Genomic DNA, 22,582 nt, shown 5'->3' with positions numbered 1-22,582 from the left:
TAAAAATCGGTGAGGTTTCAAGTAGTCCGTGTCAACTTTGGCTAAGCAGGGTTCAGCTCCTTTGTCCTGAAATGAGAAACTTGCAGGCAGTATCAGGGCTATAAACTAACTTGGGAAGATGGCAATGTCATGACTGTGTTTCTGCCAAGAAAATGATAGGAACACATCCATGAAGTCATCTAAAGTCCACCTTGACTTGAGGGAATCTTAACTTAGTTTCACAAGACTTGATTTATGTATTAGTCTGTAATGGTTCTCCAATCTTGGTTCCTTAGCCCAGCCCATCACAAATTACCTCTGTGCAAAGTTCCCCTTGTTTTCGAAAACAAATAGGAATGCCTTCCTACTATTTTCAGAAAACAAATGCTTGGCTTTCTAATCTTGTGCCTCATAGGAGCAAAGATAAATGAAGAGTGAGGAAAAGGAGCATTTTCTTGCAATCTTGCCAAACATCTTAATTAAATCTATGAGCATTTGAGAAAATATTTCTCAATCTTAGTGAGTTTTAGAATTGTGGACCAACTCCCAGAATTCCCCATCCAGCATGGCCGGCTGAGGAATTCTGGGAGTTGAAGTTCACACATTTTAAACTTCCTCAGTTTGAGAAACACTGTTGTATAATATGTTAGCTCAAGACTTGGCTAATGAGAAAAGAGATTGCCTTTTTCAGACAGCAATTTCAGACACTCCTACACAGAGTAAGTCTCATTCAATTTAATGGGACTTATTCCCAAGAGATTAGCTATAGAATTGCACTAAAGTTTCCGGTATTGTTTATCTGCAGGTATGATCACAACCAGAACTGGAATCTTCATCATTAAGATGTTGCGGGCTGTAAATCGAGTCACACCCAACTTTGCAATAATTTTTATGATGGTCATTAAGTGAAACGTGCAGTCATTAAGCAAATATACCTTTACCAATGGGTGCTTTTTGCTGAAACAAACTAGCAGATTGCAATCATGTGACCACAGGATGCTGAAACGTTTATAAATGCAAATTTGTCAAATGCTCAAATTGTGTTCAAACGACCATGGGGGGGGGGGGGGGGTGGTACAACGGTCATACTGTAAGTACCATCTGAATCACTTTTTCCAAGGCCGTCATAACTTTCAACCTTTGTTAATTGAACAGGCATAAATCAAGGACTTTGTGTTTATTAATTAGCTCTTTGTTAATGATGTTGTTAGTTACAAAGTCATGCCTGACCCATCGCGATCCCATGGACAATGCTCCTCCAGGCCTTCCTGTCCTCTACCATCTTCTGCAGTCCATTTAAGCTCATGCTGATGGCTTCGGTGACTCCATCCAGCCACCTCATTCTCTGTCAGCCCATTCTTCTTCTGCCCTCATTCTTTCCCAGCATTAGGCTCTTCTCCAGTGATTCCTTCCTTCTCATTACGTGGCCAAAGTACTTGAGTTTCATCTTCAGGATCTGGCCTTCTAAAGAGCAGTCATGGTTGATCTCCTCTAGGACTGACCAGTTTGATTGCCTTGCAGTCTTCACCAGCACCATAGTTCAAAGGCACTCAGCCTTTCTTATGGTCCAACTTTCACAGCCATACATTGCAATTGGGAAAACCATAGCTTTGACTATTCTTTGTTAATAGTTCCTCTGAAATTATTCAGCATCAAGAGTAAAATTATTCAGGATTAAATGTTATTACCCTAGGAAAAATTAAGTAAAAGTTATGTAATAAGATGAATTAGTTTAACCTGCTAAATTCTCTGAAATCCACTGGAACCCACAGAAACAAACCTTTGATATATGAGCAAGGACAGGCAAAGCATAATGCTATTTCCTACTTAATATATGTTCATATGATTCAAAATTTAAACTCTTGTATTTATACATTTTGTACATTGTGTCTACTAGATATTTCCATTTTGCCTTTATCCAAAGGCTTTTAAGAAAAGAAGTTTTCTAAAATGACTTTCCTCTCCTCTGACTGTTTTAAACTTAGTACATTTGAAGGACAAAGGACAGTAGAATAATTGGAAAGGTCTCTGAATTAAATAAAAGCAGTTAAACCTACACATGTCTTACTGCTACCTATATCAGCTCTTTAGGGATGCCAATATAAAGCCTTTTCTTTGGAGATATTCCCAGAGAGCGGATACAATGAAAAAAACTGATTTAATAGAATATGAGTTAATAAAAACAATCCAGTTAGGATATTCCTAAAATGTATGTATAAAAGCCATTCACTTCTGATCATGAATCAGCCAAGCAATTTGCAGCATCATAAAAAAAAAAATAGCAAGCAGAATTTTTGTTAATCTACTTTCTTTCCAGCGATGATGATCAAGACTTTCTACTCCAACGCAGACTCAAAGCCTGTTCAATGCTCGTTATTCTTCAGGCACAACCCCTCACTGCCATCACCTGAAAATTTGTTAATTATCCAACCTCCCATCAACCTTTTTATCCTCTAAAAGAAGAGGAAAAATGGAAAAAAAGTACTTGATGAAACTGGGGTGGGCCAATGTTTTAATTTGTCTCTGCTTTTGGGTCTGCTATACCTACCCGTGGCTTATAATAAAGCAGGAGAAATGGAGATGCAGAGGACTTTCAGAAGAGAAGTTGAGAGACAGAAATCTCTCTTTCACTCCTCCATCTTCACTCATCCCTCACATCTGAACAAGGGACATCTTAACTAATGCTCAGGGTATAGGAGATATAGGATACATCCAGGGGTGGGCTGCTGGGAGTTCACAGGGGTTCGGGAGAACCTCTAGCTAAGATTCTATGCAGTTCGGAAAACCCCCAAATCCCACTCCTGGCTGGACCCGCCCACCCCACCCAGCCCCTCCCAGGAATCCCCATGTGGCCTGTTTTGGATGCAGGTAAGTGCAGGGTGTGCACGGAAGCTCAGGGAGGGCAAAAAACAGGCCTACTGGAAGTTTGGTAAGGTCAGAAACGGGCCCGTTTCTGGCCTCCAGAGGGCCTCCGGAGCCTTGGGAGGCCATTTTTGCCCTCCTGGAGGCTCAAACCTCCGGAATCTGGGGAAGACAAAAAGGCCCCCCCACAGTGGTGCAGGAACTAGGCCACACCCACCCCACCCTGCCCCTTCCAGGAGTCCCCATGTGGCCCGTTTTGGATGCAGGTAAGTGCAGGGCACCATTGGAGGCTCCAGAAGGGCAAAAAAGGGGCCTATCGGAAGTTCAGTAAGGCTGGAAACAGGCCCATTTCTGGCCTCCAGGAGGCCTCCGGAGCCTGGGGTGGCCGTTTTTCCCCTCCCGGAGGCTCGAAAAAAAGTTCCAGAGTCTGGGGAGGGCAAAAAGCCTCCCCACCATGATGCAGGAGTCCAACTAGGCCACACCCACCCAGCACCCAGGTAGAGAACCCCTTGATAAAATTTTTGAAGCCCACCTCTGGTATATCTATGTCAAACTACCGGCCTGTGGACTGGATGCCTCACACACAGGCCACGCCCACCCTGGCTCCGCAAAAAAAAAAAATGTCGCCATACGTCACATGATGGCAATGTGACGTGACGGGTTTGACACCCGTGTTGTAGGATAATAAGATATACCAAATGATGTCTATGTAAATCATAAAAATGGTCTGCTTCAGAAGACCCCTAAGAGGTGAAATCTCTCTTCTGATCTCTATTTAAGACAGGGGTCCCCAACGGCAGGGCCGTAGCACACTACTGGGCTTTGAGCCATTCATGATTGGGCCATTGAAGTGGCGGGCGAGTGTGCACACATGTGTGCATCCCCATACCCGTGAGCAGTGGTGGCGTGTGCGCTCCATTTGTGCTCTCAACCATCCCCTCCCCCTCCCCCACCATCCCACAAAACCAGAAATTCTGATTTAGGAGGAATTCTGATTTAATGGAAATGTCTATGGAGATTCTCAGTCATCCAGATCATGGTTGTCCCGAAGGTGCTTTTTCAAAGGGCAACTGGACTTTGTTTTTCCTTTCATTTCGCTTCTTATCTAAACTGAACCGAAGAAGCTTCTTGGATGAGAAGCGAAACATCTTCAAGGAAAAACAAAGTCCTATTTTGGAGGAACTCTTACCTAAGAGGCTGGGGACTCCTGAGAAGACCCTTTAAGGGGCTCTGGTACTTTTCCATTGGCATCCCCAATCGCCCCCGAAGGAGACCCTACCTCAGCCTCTCCAGACAGCAGCTGCTCTCTTTCCGCCTTGCCGCCTTTCCCATTGATATCTTCCATAGCTATTGAAGGTACCCTAGACTGACGCTTCCCAAAGAAAGTCACAAGAGTCCCACGCCGTGTTTCCCCTTCCCCTCCAGATCCCGCCTGTTGCTCCACGTCCTTATCCAGGCCCGTGTCGTCTGGCAACGTTGCTTGTCCGGCCCATTCTGGGGAATTGAAGCTGGTGGAGCCAGAGTGACGGCGGCGCCTTAAGTACAGGAAAACTATGAGGCCTGCAAGCAGCACAATGCCGAAAACAATGGCCAAAATGATGATAGGGTGTTTCTTCTGCCCGGAGCTGGTTTTAGGATTGCCATGTGTTGCACTAGTGCTGGTAAGTGCCACTGAAGTGGTAAAAGGACCAGACGTATAGTGGGTGCCACTCTCGGGACTCTGAGTTAATTCTGGAACAGCTTGATCTGGTGGGATTGGCCCTTTTTTGTCCTCTTTTGGTTCTATGCTCTTTGTTGTTTCTGGGTAGGCAATTGCACTTGGTGATTGATCCAAGAAGGCCCCTTGGGATCTGGTTCCCACATCCTTTGTTGGAGAAGATACCGTCTCGCTAACAAAGTGTGGCGTGACAGTCGTTTTAGAGGGAACTTCCTTCTGCGGTTTGATTTTTTTTTCCCCTGTAGTTTCCGTACGACGGTCTTTTTCTTTGGTAATGACAGCAACTTTACTTGGCATAGGAGACGAAGTATCTACTGGGACAGCAGTGTTCACGACAGTGGGAAGTTGTACTTCTTGTTTTGAGACTGGAGGTGATGCTTTGAAGGACAGTGCTGGTTGTTGGCTGAGAGTGCCAGGCATTGTGGCATCAGTGTGTGATGTCACAGATGTCGTAGAAATCTCCCCAGGCATCTTAGAAGATGCTGGGAAAGATGTGGCGCTTGCATTTAAACTGGCTATTGAATCTACGTGGAGGGTTACATTTGCTGTAGTAACAGGCTCGGCTGTATTTTGTCCCTCTACAAGAATATCTGTGGGGAAAAGTAGGAAGACAACAAAGAGCATCTTGTGGCCAATTACGTTCCTGAACAAGGACCTTGATTTTTCCATGGGAGCAGAATTCCAGAGCCCGGGCCCTCTTGGTGTGGAATGGGTCAAGGCTAAGAAGAACTGGGAACAAAAAACATGAAAAGGTTGTAAGAGAAATGCCCTGAAAATTGGTATGCTTAAGACAGAGGAGCAAAACTATAGAATGACCTGAAAGCTTCAATCTGAGAAGGAGAATGGCCTAAATTGGCACCCTTTACCCAAGGATTCTTTATATGCCTGGAATATGTGGAGCAGAGGTGGGTGCTACCGGTTTGCACAATTCGGTTGGACCAGTAGTGGAATGTTGGCCTTGGTCACAGAACCGGCAGTGACCCAGGTTGGCCACACCTCCAAACCAGTTCCCCGGTCACTGCGGCATGGTTTTTTTTTTGGCATTTTTAAATGTTCTGCACATGTGCAGACCTGTTTACAGGGAACTGCGCACACATGCAGAGCATGCATCAGGCACGCGGACTCACCGAACCGGCAGTAACGCCGGCAGCAACCCACCCCTGTTGTGGAGATCCATATCCAAAGGTATGGTTTTCCATCTACATTGCAGCCTGCATGTACCATGATGGCCATATTGATGGAAAGAATACAATATACCTCTTACCAAAGGTGGTATTCTGCTGGTTCTCCTTGGTTCGGGCGAACCAGTAGCGACGGTAGTGGGAGGCTCCACCCACCCACCCAGACATCATCAGATGCGCTGCGCATGTGCAGGTTCTGCACATGTGCAGAAGCGTCACGCAACTGAGCGCTCCCAGTTTTGAACTGATAGCGAAGTTTGGAGCATTTCATGCCTGCCTCTTACATATGACAGTTTGGGTAGAGATGAGGAACCATCTCACTCTCGCTCGAATCTTTTGATGCCCCTCCACCCACCCATAACCCGAATGGTCCAAAGGTATATTTCTCCCTACTTAGTTCCATGTCATTTGTGTTTACTGAAGAAGAGACGCCTTACCGATGATTCACAACCCACAATTCAGCCTGAGAAAATGCATTCCAAAATCTCGCAATAAAAATAGGCTTGTGAGCAGAGAGTTCAAGAGTGGAACTGTAATCTTAAAGCAAAGGACAGGAAATCCTCTCTTAAGATCACTGTAAGACATATTTCAGCACTGCAGATGAGAAGTGAATCATCAACAGGACTGTGTGAATTGTAAGTTCTGCAGGAAAGTCTGAATTCTGTTTTTCTGATTGTGGCAAGGGGTACAGAACTACAGCTTTATAAACCCAATATAATTTAGTCACCAGTGGTTGCATCTGTAAAATGGAACATTGCTTTGGTGTTTAACCAGTGGTGAAATTCAATTTTTTTTATTACCGGTTCTGTGGGCACGGCTTGGTGGACATGGTGTGGTTTGGTAGGTGTGGCAGGGGAAGGATACTGCAAAATCCCCATTCCCACCCTACTCTGGGGCCAGCCAGAGGTGGCATTTGCCAGTTCTCCGAACTACTCAAAATTTCTGTTACCCGTTCTCCAGAACCTGTCAGAACCTGCTGGATTTCACCCCTGGTTTAGTCCCTTTTCGTGTCGCTCTCGATCTGATAGCCAACCTGCAACCACATGGCTAAAAGACCAGAGATGCAACATGCCCTTTTCCTAAAAGAATATTTGCCTTTCGACCACTAGGTGGCAATAACAGATACAGCTTACATTTACCCTATGTAAAATGTGAGGAAACAATGAAGTTTGGCAAGAAAGTATTTTTCACCCAAGGATGACAGTGGCTGGAAGCCAGGGCTAACACATATGGTAAACAGGAAAAGATAGGTTTTCTTCTGAAAGAAAGAGGTTTTTAAAAAAAAAAAAAAAAAAAAAACCTGTTAGTTCCTTAGCCTCAAGAGTGGGCACAAAATGAGTACCTGCAAGGCCCAAGGACCCAAGAGGAGTTATTTCTTTATTGCAGGGGTGTCAAACTCAAGGCCCGCAGGCCAGATCTGGCTTGTGGAGGTGGTGGTGGGGGCTTAGATCTGGCCCACAGGCCTGCCCTGGAAACAGTGAAGGACCAGCCTGCGGTGTCTATGCCAGCGAAAAGTACCTTGTTTTTGGCCATGATGGCCTCCTGCAACCCTCTGCCAGTGAAAACGGAGCTGGGCTTCTCTGGCTATGCCCCACCTGGCCATATCCCCCCCCCCATGTCAAACATAACCCCCGATGCGGTCCTCAGTTGTAGGAAGTTTTCACCCACTTGGAGCCAAACCCAGAAGCACATTTCTTTCATCACAGTGAAATTGAGTTTGACACCCCAGCTTTATAATGTTTGCCTATTGATAGAAGTGTCTCAAATGTGCTTCACCCCCACCCATCCCCAAAGGGAACTGGGCTTTCTTTCTTTTTGAGGAAGAAATGTTTTTTCCTTGAAGAACAAGAGGTAAGAAGAGGTTTTGTTTTTCAAGGGAAAAACGTTTCTTCCTCAAGAAAAAAACAAACATGTATTCAAGTTACCTTTTGAAAAGCACCTTTGGGACACCCATCACCTGGATGACTGAGAATCTCCTTAGATATTGACCAAAACCTTGCCAGTCTAAAGCAACTGTGGTGGGTTCCTACCAGTTCGGCCCGGTTTGGCTGAACCAGTAGTGGTTTGGTGGCCTGGGCCGCTGGAACCGGCAGTGACCCAGGCTGCCACGCTCCTGAACTGGTCCCCTGGGTGACGCTGCCATCTTGTTTTTCAGTTCTGCACATGCACAGAGCAATTTCAATTGCACTGCGCATGCGCACGCATCAAGCGCACACGTGAGTGAACCGGCAGTAGTGCCTGCCAGAACCCACCCCTGATCTGAATAATTACTAGATATTCTCTGTGAATTGCTAGGGGGGGGGTCTGCCTTCATCCTCTTGTGAATGCCCCAACACTGGAAGTCTTGAAGAAGATGTTGGATAACCATTTGTCTGAAACGGTATAGGTTTCCTGCCTAGGCAGGGGTTTGGACTAGAAGACCTCCAAGGTCCCTTCCAACTCTGTTATTCTATTCTATTCTATTCTATTCTATTTCTGCAAATACACCAAGCTTCTCTTTCTCTGTGCTCTTTTCCTCCTGCAATTCCAGACTACATCCCACCACAGTTCCTCTGTAATTTTCCAGTTTCCCTTGAAGAAGAATGTGTGTGTGTGTGTGTGTGTGTGTGTGTGTGTGTGTGTTTTAAATATTATCTTCAATTCATTTATGGAAGATGAAAGTGGTGACTCCTTATGTTCATTAATGAATGGACAAGGAGACCAGAATAACCTAAGAAAGTTGACCCTTCCGTTCTCCACCAGTCAATTAGAACTGAAGAAGCTTCTTGGGTAAGAAGCAAAATGTTTTCAAAGGAAAAAAACAAGAAAGTACAGTTGCCTTTTGGGGAAAAAAAATAGCGCCTTTGGGACAACCATGACCTGGATGATTGGAAATCTCTGTAGATAACTGACCCTGTGGTTTGAAGTCTTTTTTCCTGCTCTTTAAAGGTAAAGGTTCCCTTCGCACATTCCCAACTCTATGGGGCGGTGCTCATCTCCATTTCAAAGCCGAAGAGCCAGCACTGTCTGAAGATGTCTCCGTGGTCATGTAGCCAGCATGACTAAATGCTGAAGGCACATGGAACGCTGTTACTTTCCCTATTTTTCTACTTGCATTTTACATGCTTTCGAACTGCTAGGTTGGGAGAAGCTGGGAGTGGAAAAATAACAAAGAAGTCCTAGCCCAAACCTCACCAAAAAGCCAAGATCACCAAACAGAGGCTGTCAAACTTCACTCGAAAAGTCAATCATGCTGATAGTGACCAGTGAAAAAAGAAAAAGGAGCTGCCCTAGTACCACTGGCTGGACACTATAAAGCAGTGATGGCTAACCTTTTTTGGATCATGTGCCAAAAGCGGGGGGAGCACAAGGGATCGTTCCTGGACCTGCCCACATGCCTCCGAAGGACAAAAAGGCTCCTGAAGGCTCCGGAGGGCGCAAAACGGCCCTATGAGCAAACCAGAAGTCCATTCCTGAACTTCTGGTTTGTCCGTAGGGCTAGTTTTTCGTGCTCCGGAGGCTTCAAGGAAGCCTCCAGAGGACGAAAACAGCCTTAAAAGAAAGCCAAGGTCAGCTGGCCAACGCTTCGTGTGCCCTAACAAATGGCTCCACTTGCCACTTGGGACACACATGCCATAGATTCGCCATCACGGCTATAAAGGATGACACCGGGATGACCATGGCAGCTCTGAAGGAGGCAGTACAAGACAGAGGGTCATGGGGAATGCTGATCCATAGGGTGGCCGTGGGTTCGACACAGCTGAATGGCTGACAATGATAGTCTGGAAAAAACCAAGGCTTGCTTACTCAAGCCTTGGCAACCGACACTTGGAGGCAATCCATTGCTGCAAAGTGAGTGTAGAGTTCTCCGTCTATTGTGTAATCCTAACCGCATGGAGGGGCTTGGCTTTGTAACAGAGCCATGGAAGGAAAGTCTAGTAGAGGAGATGAAGGGGGATGAATATAAATGGCAAAGAATCTCTCATAAGTGTTACTGCCACCGATGTTCAGAGAGACTGGAGGTCCTTTAGAACTTAATTGTTGCTAAAGGCTTCCATGAGACCAAACCCAGCATAAAACACAAGGCCATTCGTGTTGGTCTCCCATTTGAACCAGCATCTCCTTCACCCTCTCAGTAGAGTCTCATGTTGGAGGGAAAGTTGAAGGAGGAAAAGAGAGGCGATAGCACCATGTGCTTGTCAGCCTGAAGGTCTGACCTGCAGCTCTTCTTGCTGTTTCATAGGGTGGGAAATTTCCTACCAGCACCACACTCAACACAACCGAATGAGAATTCGGGGGTTTGGAGTATTTTCTTCATGCATGAGGAGGAGAGGGGGTAGGGGAGAGGGGAGGGAGAGGAGAGGGAGAGAAGGAGAGGGAGAAGAGAGGGAAAGAAGGAGGGGAGAGGATAGGAGGGGGAGAAAAGGAGAGGGAGAAGGAGAGGAGGAGCAGGGAGGGGAGGGAGAGAGGAGGGAAGGGGGTAAGGGGGAGGAAGAGGGGAGAAGGGGGAGTGAAGGGGGAGGGGAAGGGAGAGGGAGAAAAGGAGAGGAGAAGGAGAGGGGAGAGCAGAGAGGTGAGGGAGAGGGAGAGGAAGAGGGGAGAGGAGGGAAGGGAAGGGGTAAGTGGGAGGAAGAGGGGAGAGAGGAGGGGGAGTGGGAGAGGGAGAGAAAGAAAAGGAGAGGGAGAAGGAGAATGAGGGGAGGAGAGGGGAGGGGAGAGAAGAGGGAGAGATTTATTTTAAGAAAGTACAATAGAAAGCTGGACAGAACTCCCAAACTATCCACAGGAAACCTTCAACTATAGTTAAAAACTAGGAGAGAGCAAACTTTTGAATGCTCATACACTTTAATGAAGATGTTTGGCAAGATTGCAAGAAAACTAAAAAGCAGCTTTCTAGTGTCGCAACTGTTTATCTTTCTCAAGACACTCTCCTCTTCACTTGCTCCTAGTATGTTAAAAAGACATCTGTCCATTTCTCTTTGCTTAGGAAGTCAGGGTTTAATTTTTTTTGAAGAAAAATTAAATATTATATTTAAAATTTGCTCACCATCAAATCGGAATTCTCCCCCTCCTCCCTTCCCACATTTCAGCCTGGATGGGCACTGAATGATGCTGTTTTGTTTTTTTTTGTCCTTGGGGCAGCCTCCCCGCCCCCCTGTGACTTTTATCAAGATCATTAAAACTCCATCAGTACATCTTGCAATATGCACCATGCCAGTGTGCTGAAACTGTTTTGCTGGCAGTAGATCATTAAAATAATTTTTAAAAAAAACACCCAAGTTTTTTTTGGTTAATAAAAGACAAATCTGGAACAGATCAACATGACTGGAGCATGTAGAGTTTTGAAAATAAAGGCCTTTGATTACTCTTGTATAGCCCTCTAAACCAAGGGTCTCCCAGAATTCTGAGAGTCGAAGTCCTCCAGGCTTAAAGTTGCCAAGGTTGGAGACCCTTGCTCTAAACACTATATGACTTGCACCTGCCTCAGGGCCAGTACGTTTTCTTATAAACCCACTACCATTTCTTCTTCAATTGGAAAGTCCACCCAGAGACCAGGAGGCAAACAATCCCCTATAGCAAAAGGGGTCTCCAAACTTGGCAACTTTAAGATTTGTGGATGGTAACTCCCATAATTCTGTGCTGGCTGAGGAATTCTGGGAGTCGAAGTCTATAAGTCTTAAAGTTGCCAGGTGTAGAGACCCCTGCCCTGTAGGAATTATCACATGCAGGTATGTTCTGAACCAGATGAAGCAGCTGATATATGGTCTCTTCCAACAGCAAGAGAAATCTGCCCCATTTTGGCCTGAAATATTCATGTCTTACCTTCATCTACACATCGTCAGTTGTTTTAAACATCAGGTTTGAGAATTACCCTGACTTGCAAAGCAGAAGGGGCATCTTACAAGCACCAAAAACATTGTCATTTCTGCAACTTGGATTTGGTGACAGAGTGATGGGCTAGGTGATCAACAAGGAAGATGCTAGGTGGCCCAACTGGAGTTGTTCCATCAATAAAAGCTGGGCTCCAGAGTAATCCTGATTTGAAGATTGAAAAGTAAGAGGCTTGTAAGGAAAGGAAATCTCTTGGAATACAAGGTGATCAAACCGGTCAGTCCTAGAGGAAATCAACCATGACTGCTCTTTAGAAGGCCAGATCCTGAAGATTAAACTCTTTGGCCACCTGATGAGAAGGAAGGAGTCACTGGAGAAGAGCCTAATGCTGGGAAAGACTGAGGGCAAAAAAAGAATGGGACGATGGAGAATGTGGTGGCTGGATGGAGTCACTAAAGCAGTCGGGGTGAGCTTAAATGGACTCCAGGGGATGGTAGAGGACAGGAAGGCCTGGAGGAATGTTGCAATGGGTCAGACATGACTTTGCAACTAACAACAACAAAGGAAATATGGGCAATTAGGATAATGTTTCTCAACCTCAGCAACATGAAGATCTATGAACTTCAAGTCCCAGAATCCCCCAGTCAGCATGCTCAGAGTTGAAGTCCACATAGCTTAACCTAGTAGAGGCTGAGAAACATTGCATCAGGAAACTAAAAAATCAGAGAAGCAAGATAATCAGTCTCACTAAACTAACTGAGCTCAGCTGTCAAGAGTTTTTAAGGAAAGCTGTTGATCATTTCTATTTCAGTCTTCAACGGTTCAATTTTTTTCTACATTCAACAGGCAGAGCTCTGTCCTAGCGGTATTGCTGTGGCATGTATGGCCGGAAATGATTCAAGTAAAAATCTAGTCTTGCTGTAAGACTTGATGTGAGGAAATCGGTTCAAACGCTAGCGTGGGTTGATGCCTTCCTTGTGAAAACTCTGCTTTTTGCTGCATGGAAACCCAAATCCCATCAGATGCAGCATCTTATTTACTGCACAACCATTAATGAGTTTTAGTGCTAGGATTTGGGCATGGGATATATTTGCCAGACTCAAGATCACTACCAGATAAAGAACAGTGAGATCTGTAAGATGTCTGCATGACAACGCTTATCAGTCTGAAATATTTACTTTGTGAAGTGAAATCTCATCTCCATTTTCACCTCCCTACCATATACCATCTGTTCTGGCCGCCACATTTGCTTCTGCTTGGACTCAACTTCCCTTCTAATGAAGCTGGTTTTCTGGAAGACCAAGAGAAGATCAGAAGAGTGACTTCTGATCTACATACCGGCTTCCTTTTCAATTTTTCAGCCCACTAACATCTCTATTTGATATGAGGTAGGGAACCTTTGTGCCCAAACTAGTATTCTCCAGACTGGGTCAGCCTGGTTTAGATGATGAGACTCAGAGCCTGATTAATTGGAGAAGACCTTGATTGGAGAAGACCTCCCTAGGTTGATCCACATCATCCACTCTCTCAGATCAGGACCCTCATCCACCTTAAAGGAGTTGTTGCAAATCCAAAAATTGAGGCGTAGATACCCAATTACATTTGGTGATCAAGCATTTGGTTGAAGTACAACAAACGAAACCTACCTCTCTCTCCAGTCTAATATGCTCTCCTCCTTCACCTTGACTCCCTGAAACAATTTCCTACTGATATTCCCCCCCCCCACACACAGACACACATCATTTTGTAGGGACTGAATAAGTATAAGGTGCATCCCACCCCCGCCCACCAACCTACCCTGCTATACCTTCTTCTAGGTTTCTTCAGACAAGGCCTGAGGTTCCTGAGGTTTTCAAGGAACAGTTCTTAACTGCTAATCATCAACTGCCTCCGTTTCCCCCGTTCTCGCTTGATAGGGCAGGAAGGAGTGAATGAAACCGACCAGGTGGCTCTGCTGGAAAATGTAGAAAAAGAAGAAGCAACAGTTATATTCATAGAGGAAGTGGCTTTGAGTGGTGGCAATCATGTTAATTCCACCCATTTCTATAGCATCACGTCTGTGGGACCAATCTGAAGACTTGGATAAAGCATTCGGGGTTGAAAAAACGGGTTCCATCTTTTCCTTTGCTTTATCTCACCCTTTCTTGGTTTATCCCCAAGACAGACAAACAACAAGAGTACTTCTGAGCAGGTACAAAGCACATTTTCCATAGACAAGAGGCCCCAGAAGCCGCTGTGCCTTTTGTCACCTTTTCTGAGCAAAAACAAAAAAGTTAGGCAACTGCATAAAAGTGACACGAAACCCAAGTCGTTTGTTCATTTTGGCCAACTTCCTGTGTTTTTCAGAGATGCAAATTCAGAAGGTGAGTCACTCGCAAATACACAGAAATGCACACGCTCGTATACACCGGGAAGTGATTGAGCAAAGGGACCAGAAATGGACAAACAAAAATGCACTTTGCAGGTGGACCTGGATATTTGAGCAACAGGACCCAGGAAACCAATCCCAAATTTCCAGGTGGGAGACCCAAACTGGTAGGGGCAAGCAGTTAGCAGAGGGAAGACATTTCCGCCTTACCACAGGACAGTCTTGATTGCTCACCAAACAGCAGCTCTGTGTCTGTACGTCTGAAGCACGTCAAGGAAAAGCTGTTATCAACTCTTGCATATTTTCCTTTTATCATGACTCAAGGGCGGGTCCTCCTCCTCCTCCTGAGTTCCTTCAACAAGGCTAGCAGCTTAGATACTCACCCAAATGTCCTGGTGACTACAAGAGAGATAATGTTTTAGTAGTGCCCCCCCAAATTTCAACACTCTGTGCCAGGGGTGAAATTCAGCAGGTTCTGACAGGTTCTAGAGAACCGGTAGTGGAAATTTTGAGTTATTTGGAGAACCAGAAAATGCCACCTCTGGCTGGCCCCAGAGTGGGGTGGGAATGGTGATTTTGTGGAGTGGGAATGGAGATTTTGCAGTATCCTTCCCCTGGAGTGAGGTGGGAATGGAGATTTTGCAGTATCCTTCCCCTGGAGTGGGGAGAGGATGGAGATTTTGCAGTATCCTTCCTCTGGAGTGAGTTGGGAATAGAGATTTTGCAGTATCCTTCCCCTGGAGTGGGGAGGGAATGGAGATTTTGTAGTATCCTTCCTCTGGAGTGAGTTGGGAATAGAGATTTTGCAGCATCCTTCCCCTGGAGTGGGGAGGGAATGGAGATTTTGCAGTATCCTTCCCCTAAAGTGGGGAGAGAATGGAGATTTTGCAGTATCCTTCCTCTGGAGTGAGTTGGGAATAGAGATTTTGCAGTATCCTTCCCCTCGAGTAGGGAGGGAATGGAGATTTTGTAGTAGCCCCCTGGAGTGGGAAGAGAATGGAGATTTTGCAGTATCTTTTCCTTGGAGTGGGAAGAGAATGGAGATTTTGCAGTATCCTTCCTCTCGAGTGGGGAGGGAATGGAGATTTTGCAGCATCCTTCTCCTGGAATGGGGAGAGAATGGAGATTTTGCAGTATCCTTCCTCTGGAGTGAGTTGGGAATAGAGATTTTGCAGTATCCTTCCCCTGGGGTGGGGAGGGAATGGAGATTTTGTAGTATCCTTCCTCTGGAGTGAGTTGGGAATAGAGATTCTGCAGTATCCTTCCCCTGGAGTGGAGAGGGAATGGAGATTTTGTAGCATCCTTCCCCTACCACTCCCACTATGCCACACCAAGCCCACCAAGCCATGCCCATTAAGCCACGCCACTCCCACCAAGCTATACCCGGTAGTAAAAAAAAGTGAATTTCACCACTGCTCTGTGCCTGGCCAAAGAGACGGAACCGCCAACAGAATAACCGAGTTGGAAGGAACCTTGGAGGTCTTCTAGTCCAGCCTGCTCAGGTATGAAACCCTATACCATTTCAGGCAAGTGGCTGTCCCGTCTCCTCTTAAAAACGTCCAATGTTGGAGCATTCACAAGAAAAATAATAAAATAATAACCTTCCACCCCACCCCTCCCTGGTGATAATGCACATTCATACGAGCCATTTAATGGGCTCCATCCCACTCCTTGATTAGTTTTCATCCATTCCTTCTTGTCCTGCCCTCGAGTACATTGGAGAATAGGTTGACCCCCTCTTCTTTGTGGCAACCCCTCAGATATTGGAACACGTGTCATCCCTAGTCCTTCTTTTCATCAAACTAGACATGTCCAATTCCTGCAACTGCTTTTTATATGTTTTAGCCACCAGTCCCCTATTTATCTTTGTTGCTCTTCATTGCACTCTTTCCAGAGCCCCAACATCTTTTTTTTTTTTTACGTTGTGGCGGCCAAAGTTGGATGCAGTATTCCACATGTGGCCTTACCAAGGCATTATAAAGATACTGTATTCTAATTTTGCATCCATGTAATCATGCAATGTCATGGAAAATTCTGAAATGCAGAGCACACACAGAGAAGGAACCATGTTTATGCAAAGGGAGGGGTCCCTACTTTGCAAGAAAGAGGCACCTGGAACAATGACAAAGCAAAGATTTTTTTATAGATGCTGGAAGCCACAAGGCAAGAATGCTAAAATCTGATTGGCTGGAAACTTTTGAAAAAATTGGGTGGGTCATCTTCCATGCACCCAGATTTATTTCTGCAGCTAGGCAAAACAGCCCTTTCAGCAGAGCTGGGGAAATATTAAGATAGAATGTGGAGGTAATACATTTAATTTAATAAATATATAAATAATAATAATCAGCGGCAAGTCCCTGGTTGAGGATGAAAGGTTGGGGTATCTCTAGGTTGCAATTTCATAGAGATATCCTAACCAGAGTGAAATTCAGCAGGTTCTGAAGAACCAGTAGCGGAAATTTTGAGTAGTTTGGAGAACTGGCAAATACCATCTCTGGCTGGCCTCAGAGTGGGGTGGGAATGGAGATTTTTGAGTATCCTGCCCCTGCCATGCCCACTAAGCCACGCCCACAGAACCGATAAGGAAAAAAATTGAATTTCACTACTGACCCCAACCTTTGTAAGGGTTACTCTTGGGCTGGGCTATGTTCTGTGTCCTTGTCTAGGGCAGGAAGATCAACTTGAATCTGGTAGGGTTACGGAAATAGAGAAGCAGGGATTGACCCCAGCCATATCCAAAACACAGGGAGGAAAAAGAGTGCAATGTCTATTTTCTCCACCTCCACAACAACAGTATTTGACTCGTTGAGGTTCTGAGTTATGTTTCACTGATAAGTTAAAAATTGTGCCAAGGAACAATTCACTATGATGAATTAAGCGATTTTCAAATTCAGACAGATTATTTCTCCCTTGTTCTCCATAATTCTCTGGTGCTCTGTGGCTTTTCTGAGAGTATCGAATAGCAAAAGACTGGGAAGATTTTGATTTTGTCCTTTTAATGATAAAATATTTACAGATTATGCACTCTTCGCCGAGCAAAAACATTTAGTGCTTTCTTCATCATAAAAGTAGATATTCAGTAAGGAAGTATCAAGAGGGGAAAGATCTGGGATTATTCTTTTCCTTTAAGTATCTCAAACCTTCAATAAGTTGCTTTTTTTGATTGTTTTAATTTAGTATTCTATATTGTAAGCTCCCCAGAGTTGATTGGACAGCCCTCGACTTGCAACCATTTGTTTAGTGGCTGTTCAAACTTACAACAGCACTGAAAAAAAGCGACTTATGACCAGGGGTGAAATCCAGCAGGTTCTGAAAGGTTCTGGAGAAATTTTGAATAGTTCAGAGAACTGGCAAATGCCACCTCTGGCTGGCCCCAGAGTAGGGTGGGAATGGAGATTTTGCAGAATCCTTCCCTTGCCACGCCCACCAAGCCACGCCCACAGAACTGGTAGTAAAAAAAAATGAATTTCACCACTGCTTATTACTGTTTTCCATATGAAATTGCAGCATCCTTATGGATGGCCAAGTGATCAAAATTTGGGCATTTGGCACAGTGTGTATTTATGTCAGCTGCTGTGTCCTAGGGTTGTGTGATCAGCTTTTGTGAACTAACAAGTTCAATGGGGAAATTGGATTTATTTAACAACCGTGTTACTACTCCACAACAGTAACTGTGTTACTGCTCCAGAGGGTTAACTCCAGAGGACCATTGGTTGTCCTCTCCCCTCCTTGGAAGAGTTTTATAGCTCCCGCTGCCTTAAGAAAGTTCAAAACATTCTTAAAGATCCATCTCATCCAGGGCACCCCCCTTTTTTTTAATTATTACCATCTGGCAGACAGTACAGGATAATAAAAACCCAGACAAATAGGCTGAAAAGCAGCTTCTATCCCAGGGTAGTAACTACATTGAATTCTATATTGAATAGTGCAATATTAATTCACTATCGGGTTTTCCATTTCAATTATATAGCATGTGAAGGATGTCTGTTTGTACACTGAAGATGGCATTTAATTTTGTTGTACAATGTGCAATGACAATAAACTAAACTAAACTAATGCAACTGCTGTGATTCATTTAACAACTGGCAAAAGGGGTTGTGAAATGGGCCAAAATTCACTTAACAACTGTCTTGCTGAGCAACAGAAATTTTGGGCTCGATTGTGATCATAAATTGAGGAATGGATACAATGCATTGTCTGTTGAAAATAGTTTACTTCAGGGATGGGCTTCAAAAATTTCAGCAACGGGCGAACCCATAGTATCCCATCCCTGGTTTACTTCTATGAATATGACGCAAATTTATTTAAGTAGCCCCTGGAAAGCTTCTGCCTCTTCTATTAAGGTGATAGAACAATAAGCAAATATGCAACTGGCATGAAAGTAGAGCTTGAAGTTTAAGGGCACCTCCATCTTTTGAATTTTGCAAGCTCTTGAATGTAAGTAATCATTGGCCTTTTGTTAGCTCATATGTAATTCATTCTTTCTCTGTGCCAGTTATTTAATACCTTATTGTCATCAAAAGTGGGAATATTTGGATTTTTATGGATCTTCCTTCCCATTCTCTTCCCACTTATTACTGCATTATATTTTTTTTATCTTATCTTGTTTCAGTCAGTGGAGAGATTACTTTCTTGAAACCAGAAGCAATCAAACTCAGTTTTTCAACACATAATTGCAATTTGGGTCAACTCTGTTGGGCAATCATGTCAACCAATTTCTTGCAGGCAGTAACCTGAAAATGGATTGGGAGGTGAAGAACTAAATTTGGAGCTTGATGTAAGATTTATTGAGTATTGATCCCAGCCGGGAGATGTTAGATAAGTGCACAAACATTCTCAGCATTTGAGGCTTCTCCAGAGAGCTAGGTCTTGGCATAAGGTGTCCGAAGTAGGATAATTTGAACCTGGTCATTTGTGCCATGAGTGAAAACTTTGATTGATTTGTTCAGTGATCTGTTTGTTTTCTTGGCTGTCCACCCGTCGGCACACGAGTCGTCTCCAATCTTTGCCCAAAGTATCGGTGTTCTTTCTATTGTAATCCTGCAATTTTCACTTTCATAGAATATCACAATAAAAGCTATGGTTGCATGATTCTGTTTTAGCTATAGATTCATTATTCAGTGTTTCTCAACCTTGGCATCTTGAAGATATGTGGAGTTCAGATCATAAAACAAGCGTGGCTGGCTGGGGAATTCTGGGAATTGAAGTCCTCATATCTTCAAGTTGCCAAGGTTGAGAAATATTGCATTTCTGAATTGATTTTCTAAGGTCTTTAATCCAATTCTACCAAGTGCTAGTCTCTGGTCTATTTCTTGGCTACTGGTTCCTTTATTGCTGATAACTAATCCTAAAAGGCAGTGATTTTCCACCCCTTCAGTATGTTCACTATTTGTTCTAAGACAGGTTGCTATAATTATTGTTATTGGTTTGGTCTTCTTTATATTTAGTCCAATTTTTTTCCACTGTGCTCTCTGACTTTCCTTACAAGAGCTTGCTAATTATTTGCATGTTTAATTATCCAAACAGTATCATCAGAATACCTCAGACTATTAATGCTTCTTCCTCCAGTTTTAAAATCATGCTCATCTAAACTAATGTTTCTCAACCTTAGCCATTTTAAGATGTGTGGACTTCAATTCCCAGAATACCCCAGACAGGACTGGTTATGTTGGCATGTGAAATTAAGGATATTGTACAATAGTTTGCACACTCTGTTAAATTTCCCTTTTTAAAAATTGTAGGAAGCTTGACTCTTCTGCTCCTTTCCATATTTCAGTAGTTACAGCATCAGTTTTGTAGCCTTCTGATTTAGTAGCGACCAGAGTGCTTCGTATTCTAGTACTAGAGGTTCTCATAAGTAAAAGTAGTCTTTACAACTATAATGTCAATGAAGATTCTCAGTCAAACAGATAGTGTGGTCTGGAAGATGAGTCATGGCAACTTCTTTCTTCTTATCTGTGAAGAATACTAATATCACTCTATAAAGCCCGAGTGACACCACAACTAGAGTACTGCATTCAGTTTTGGTCACACACTATTAAAAAGATGTTGAGATTGATAATTTGAGAGAGGCGTGAGGGAATCCATTTATGCTACAGTGGAAGGTCCTTCCCTCAATAGGAATAGAACAGTGGTGGGTTTCAGTTTATTTTACTACGGTTCGCTCGTGCACATGAATGCACTTGTGCACGCACGTGGCATTTCTACACATGCGCAGAAGCGTCCAGACAGGTGGGTGGAACCTCCCGCAACCACCACTACCAGTTCGTCCAATCTGGTCTGAACTGGCAGAAACCCACCTCTGGAGTGGAGGCTCAGACAGAACCTGTCCTCCATTTTTTTTATGCTGCTCTTCCATCAGTCCCAAGACAATCAAGACTGCTTCAGAGATTCACCAGAGAGGTCACACTTAATGACCCACCTAAGAGAAGGATTTAGGAACAAGGGCCCTTAATGACTCTATAGCAATAGCAATAGCAGTTAGACTTATATACCGCTTCATAGGGCTTTCAGCCCTCTCTAAGCGGTTTACAGAGTCAGCATATTGCCTCCAACAATCCGGGTCCTCATTTCACCTACCTCGGAAGGATGGAAGGCTGAGTCAACCTTGAGCCGGTGAGATTTGAACAGCCGAACTGCAGAACTGCAGTCAGCTGAAGTAGCCTGCAGTGCTGCACTCTAACCACTGCGCCACCTCGGCTCTCATGCCTAAAGAGCCTATTCAGAATAGGTAAAAAATGAAATTACTCTGGAGCAGTGGTGGGTTCCTACTGGTTTCGACCGGTTCGGCTGAACTGGTAGTGGTTTGGTGGTCTGGGTCCTTGGAACCGGCAGCGACCCAGGCCTGCCACTCCCCCGAAGAGTTTTTCCAGGCAGCGCCATAGGCACCGCCATCTTGTTTTTTTGCTTGTACTCATGCAGAAGAGTGCATGTGCAGCGCACCCATGAGCAAACCAGTAGTAATGACTGTCGGAACCCACCCCTGCCCTGGAGGGCTTCTTCCTGACCATTATGCTCCGACTGAGGAAGCTACTTAAATAAATGCTGGTGGAGATTCTCAGTCATCCTAGGCCATGGTTGCCCCAAAGGTGCTTTTTTCAAGAGGCAACTCGGCTTTCTTGAAGATACAGTATTTCACTTCTCATCCAAGAAGCTTCTTCAGTACTCAAATGAAGTGAATTATAGCAGCTTCTTGGATGAGAAGCGAAACATTTTCAAGGAAAAACGAAGAAGGTCCTGTTGCTTCTTGGAAAAAAACAAACCTTTGAAATATTTGAATAAGCGGCAAAAAGAAAAGAAGGCCAGTTGCCATGACTCAATTCCCTTACAAAAGTAACAAAGCCTGATTTTAGAAGCTTTCCCCCACCCTCCCATTCTCTGCCTATTTTGAAACTGGGCCTAGCACCTTCTGCAAGCCACGTTGGTACCCTTCCAAAGCATGGAGTTGTTGGAGATGAAGATGCTGCCTAACCACTATTGAGAATTAGTCGCCATATTGTCACTTATGAAGGCAACAGGCTGGAGAAGTGCCACACATTTGAGCGCCACCACACGTTGAAGAAAGACCACAAAGAAAAAGCAAAGAAGCAAAGAAACGAAACCAGTGAAGGAATTTGTTAAAAAAAACAGGAAAGGAAACAATCTGGGAGGGCTTGATAACGGTTCTTGTGTAACGGCTGTTGGAAGACACTCAACAGTAAATAACAAAATAAGGATTCAGAAAAGAAACTGCAAAGGTTGTGTGAGTTAATCTTCTTTCTCCTTCTGGGTTCTTAGTGGCTAGCTAGATAACTATATTTTAGTCGAGGTAGGGAACAAGCAGCTGGGGTAATAAGTTAATCTAAAGGTTTTTGTTTCATCGCTGTGGCCTGAGTAGTTGGAAAATTTCATTTGATCTTGTTTCACAGGAGATTCTAGCAACAATTCCCATGCGCATTATGAGGGACTTCTGTCTGGAGAAGCGGAGGAATCTTTCCACCTGTGTTTTCATATAAAAGATAAATTTATCATTTTATCAGTTGGTGACAGTTAATGAGTCAAATCACAGAACATCTCCACTTCATTGTGCTTCAAGTGCAATTCTTCTTTTCAAATATATTTTTTATTATTTAAAAAAAACATACATCCATATGGTGTGCGAACAGAGTTGGTTCTGAGTATCATTCATATTAGTCCAATACACAGTACCATTATTAGTAATCTCCGCCCCATTTACCAAATTTAAGTGATCCTCATTATTTCGTTCAAATATGCATAAACAAGAAATGCCTAACTCCTCATCTTTATCTTTATGTTATATATAAACAAATTTGACTATGTATTATTCATATTGATCCAATTCACGCTAATTGTTAAAAGTCTCTATCGCATTTATCAAATTTATATAATCCTCATTATATTATTTACACATAGATAAAGGAAAATATCTAATATCATCTCTTCTCCTCTTATGGGCTTGACTTCTTATCCATTTTTAAAATATTAATCCAATTCACCATAATAGCGTTAGTAATTGTGCCTCCAAGTGTAATTCAAGGTACACTTGTTACTTTTTACAAGATTCTGGATACTTCTCTCCGTGATTAGTTTCCATGCATTTTTTCTTGTCTTGCTTTCTGGTGCTTTGGAAAATAAGTTGAACCCCTTCTTCTTTGCAGCAGCCCC

At 44.0% G+C, this 22,582-nt stretch overlaps 1 protein-coding gene across 5 annotated transcripts; it reads right to left on the bottom strand.

The window, feature by feature from the left end:
• Positions 1 to 1,522: 1,522 nt before the first annotated feature.
• SPN (sialophorin) lies at positions 1,523 to 14,244 on the bottom strand. 5 transcript variants are annotated; one of them, XM_032237625.1, is made up of 4 exons: positions 14,129 to 14,244; positions 13,358 to 13,504; positions 4,121 to 5,287; positions 1,523 to 1,668 (listed from the first exon to the last, which is right to left on the bottom strand). In XM_032237625.1, the coding sequence occupies exons 3-4, from the start codon at positions 5,225 to 5,227 to the stop codon at positions 1,654 to 1,656; spliced, it is 1,122 nt and encodes a 373-aa protein (XP_032093516.1). In that variant the 5' UTR covers positions 5,228 to 5,287; positions 13,358 to 13,504; positions 14,129 to 14,244; the 3' UTR covers positions 1,523 to 1,653. The 5 variants fall into 5 exon arrangements, with proteins under 5 accessions (XP_032093516.1, XP_032093513.1, XP_032093511.1 ...); XM_032237622.1 differs by lacking the exon at positions 1,523 to 1,668 and having other exon boundaries at positions 3,943 to 5,287; positions 14,153 to 14,243; XM_032237620.1 differs by lacking the exon at positions 1,523 to 1,668 and having other exon boundaries at positions 3,943 to 5,287; positions 13,348 to 13,504; positions 14,129 to 14,242.
• Positions 14,245 to 22,582: the final 8,338 nt, after the last annotated feature.

Source organism: Thamnophis elegans, chromosome Z (assembly GCF_009769535.1).
Source record: "Thamnophis elegans isolate rThaEle1 chromosome Z, rThaEle1.pri, whole genome shotgun sequence".
NCBI classification, from domain to species: Eukaryota; Metazoa; Chordata; class Lepidosauria; order Squamata; family Colubridae; genus Thamnophis; species Thamnophis elegans.
This window is presented reverse-complemented; position numbering and strand designations above follow the sequence as displayed.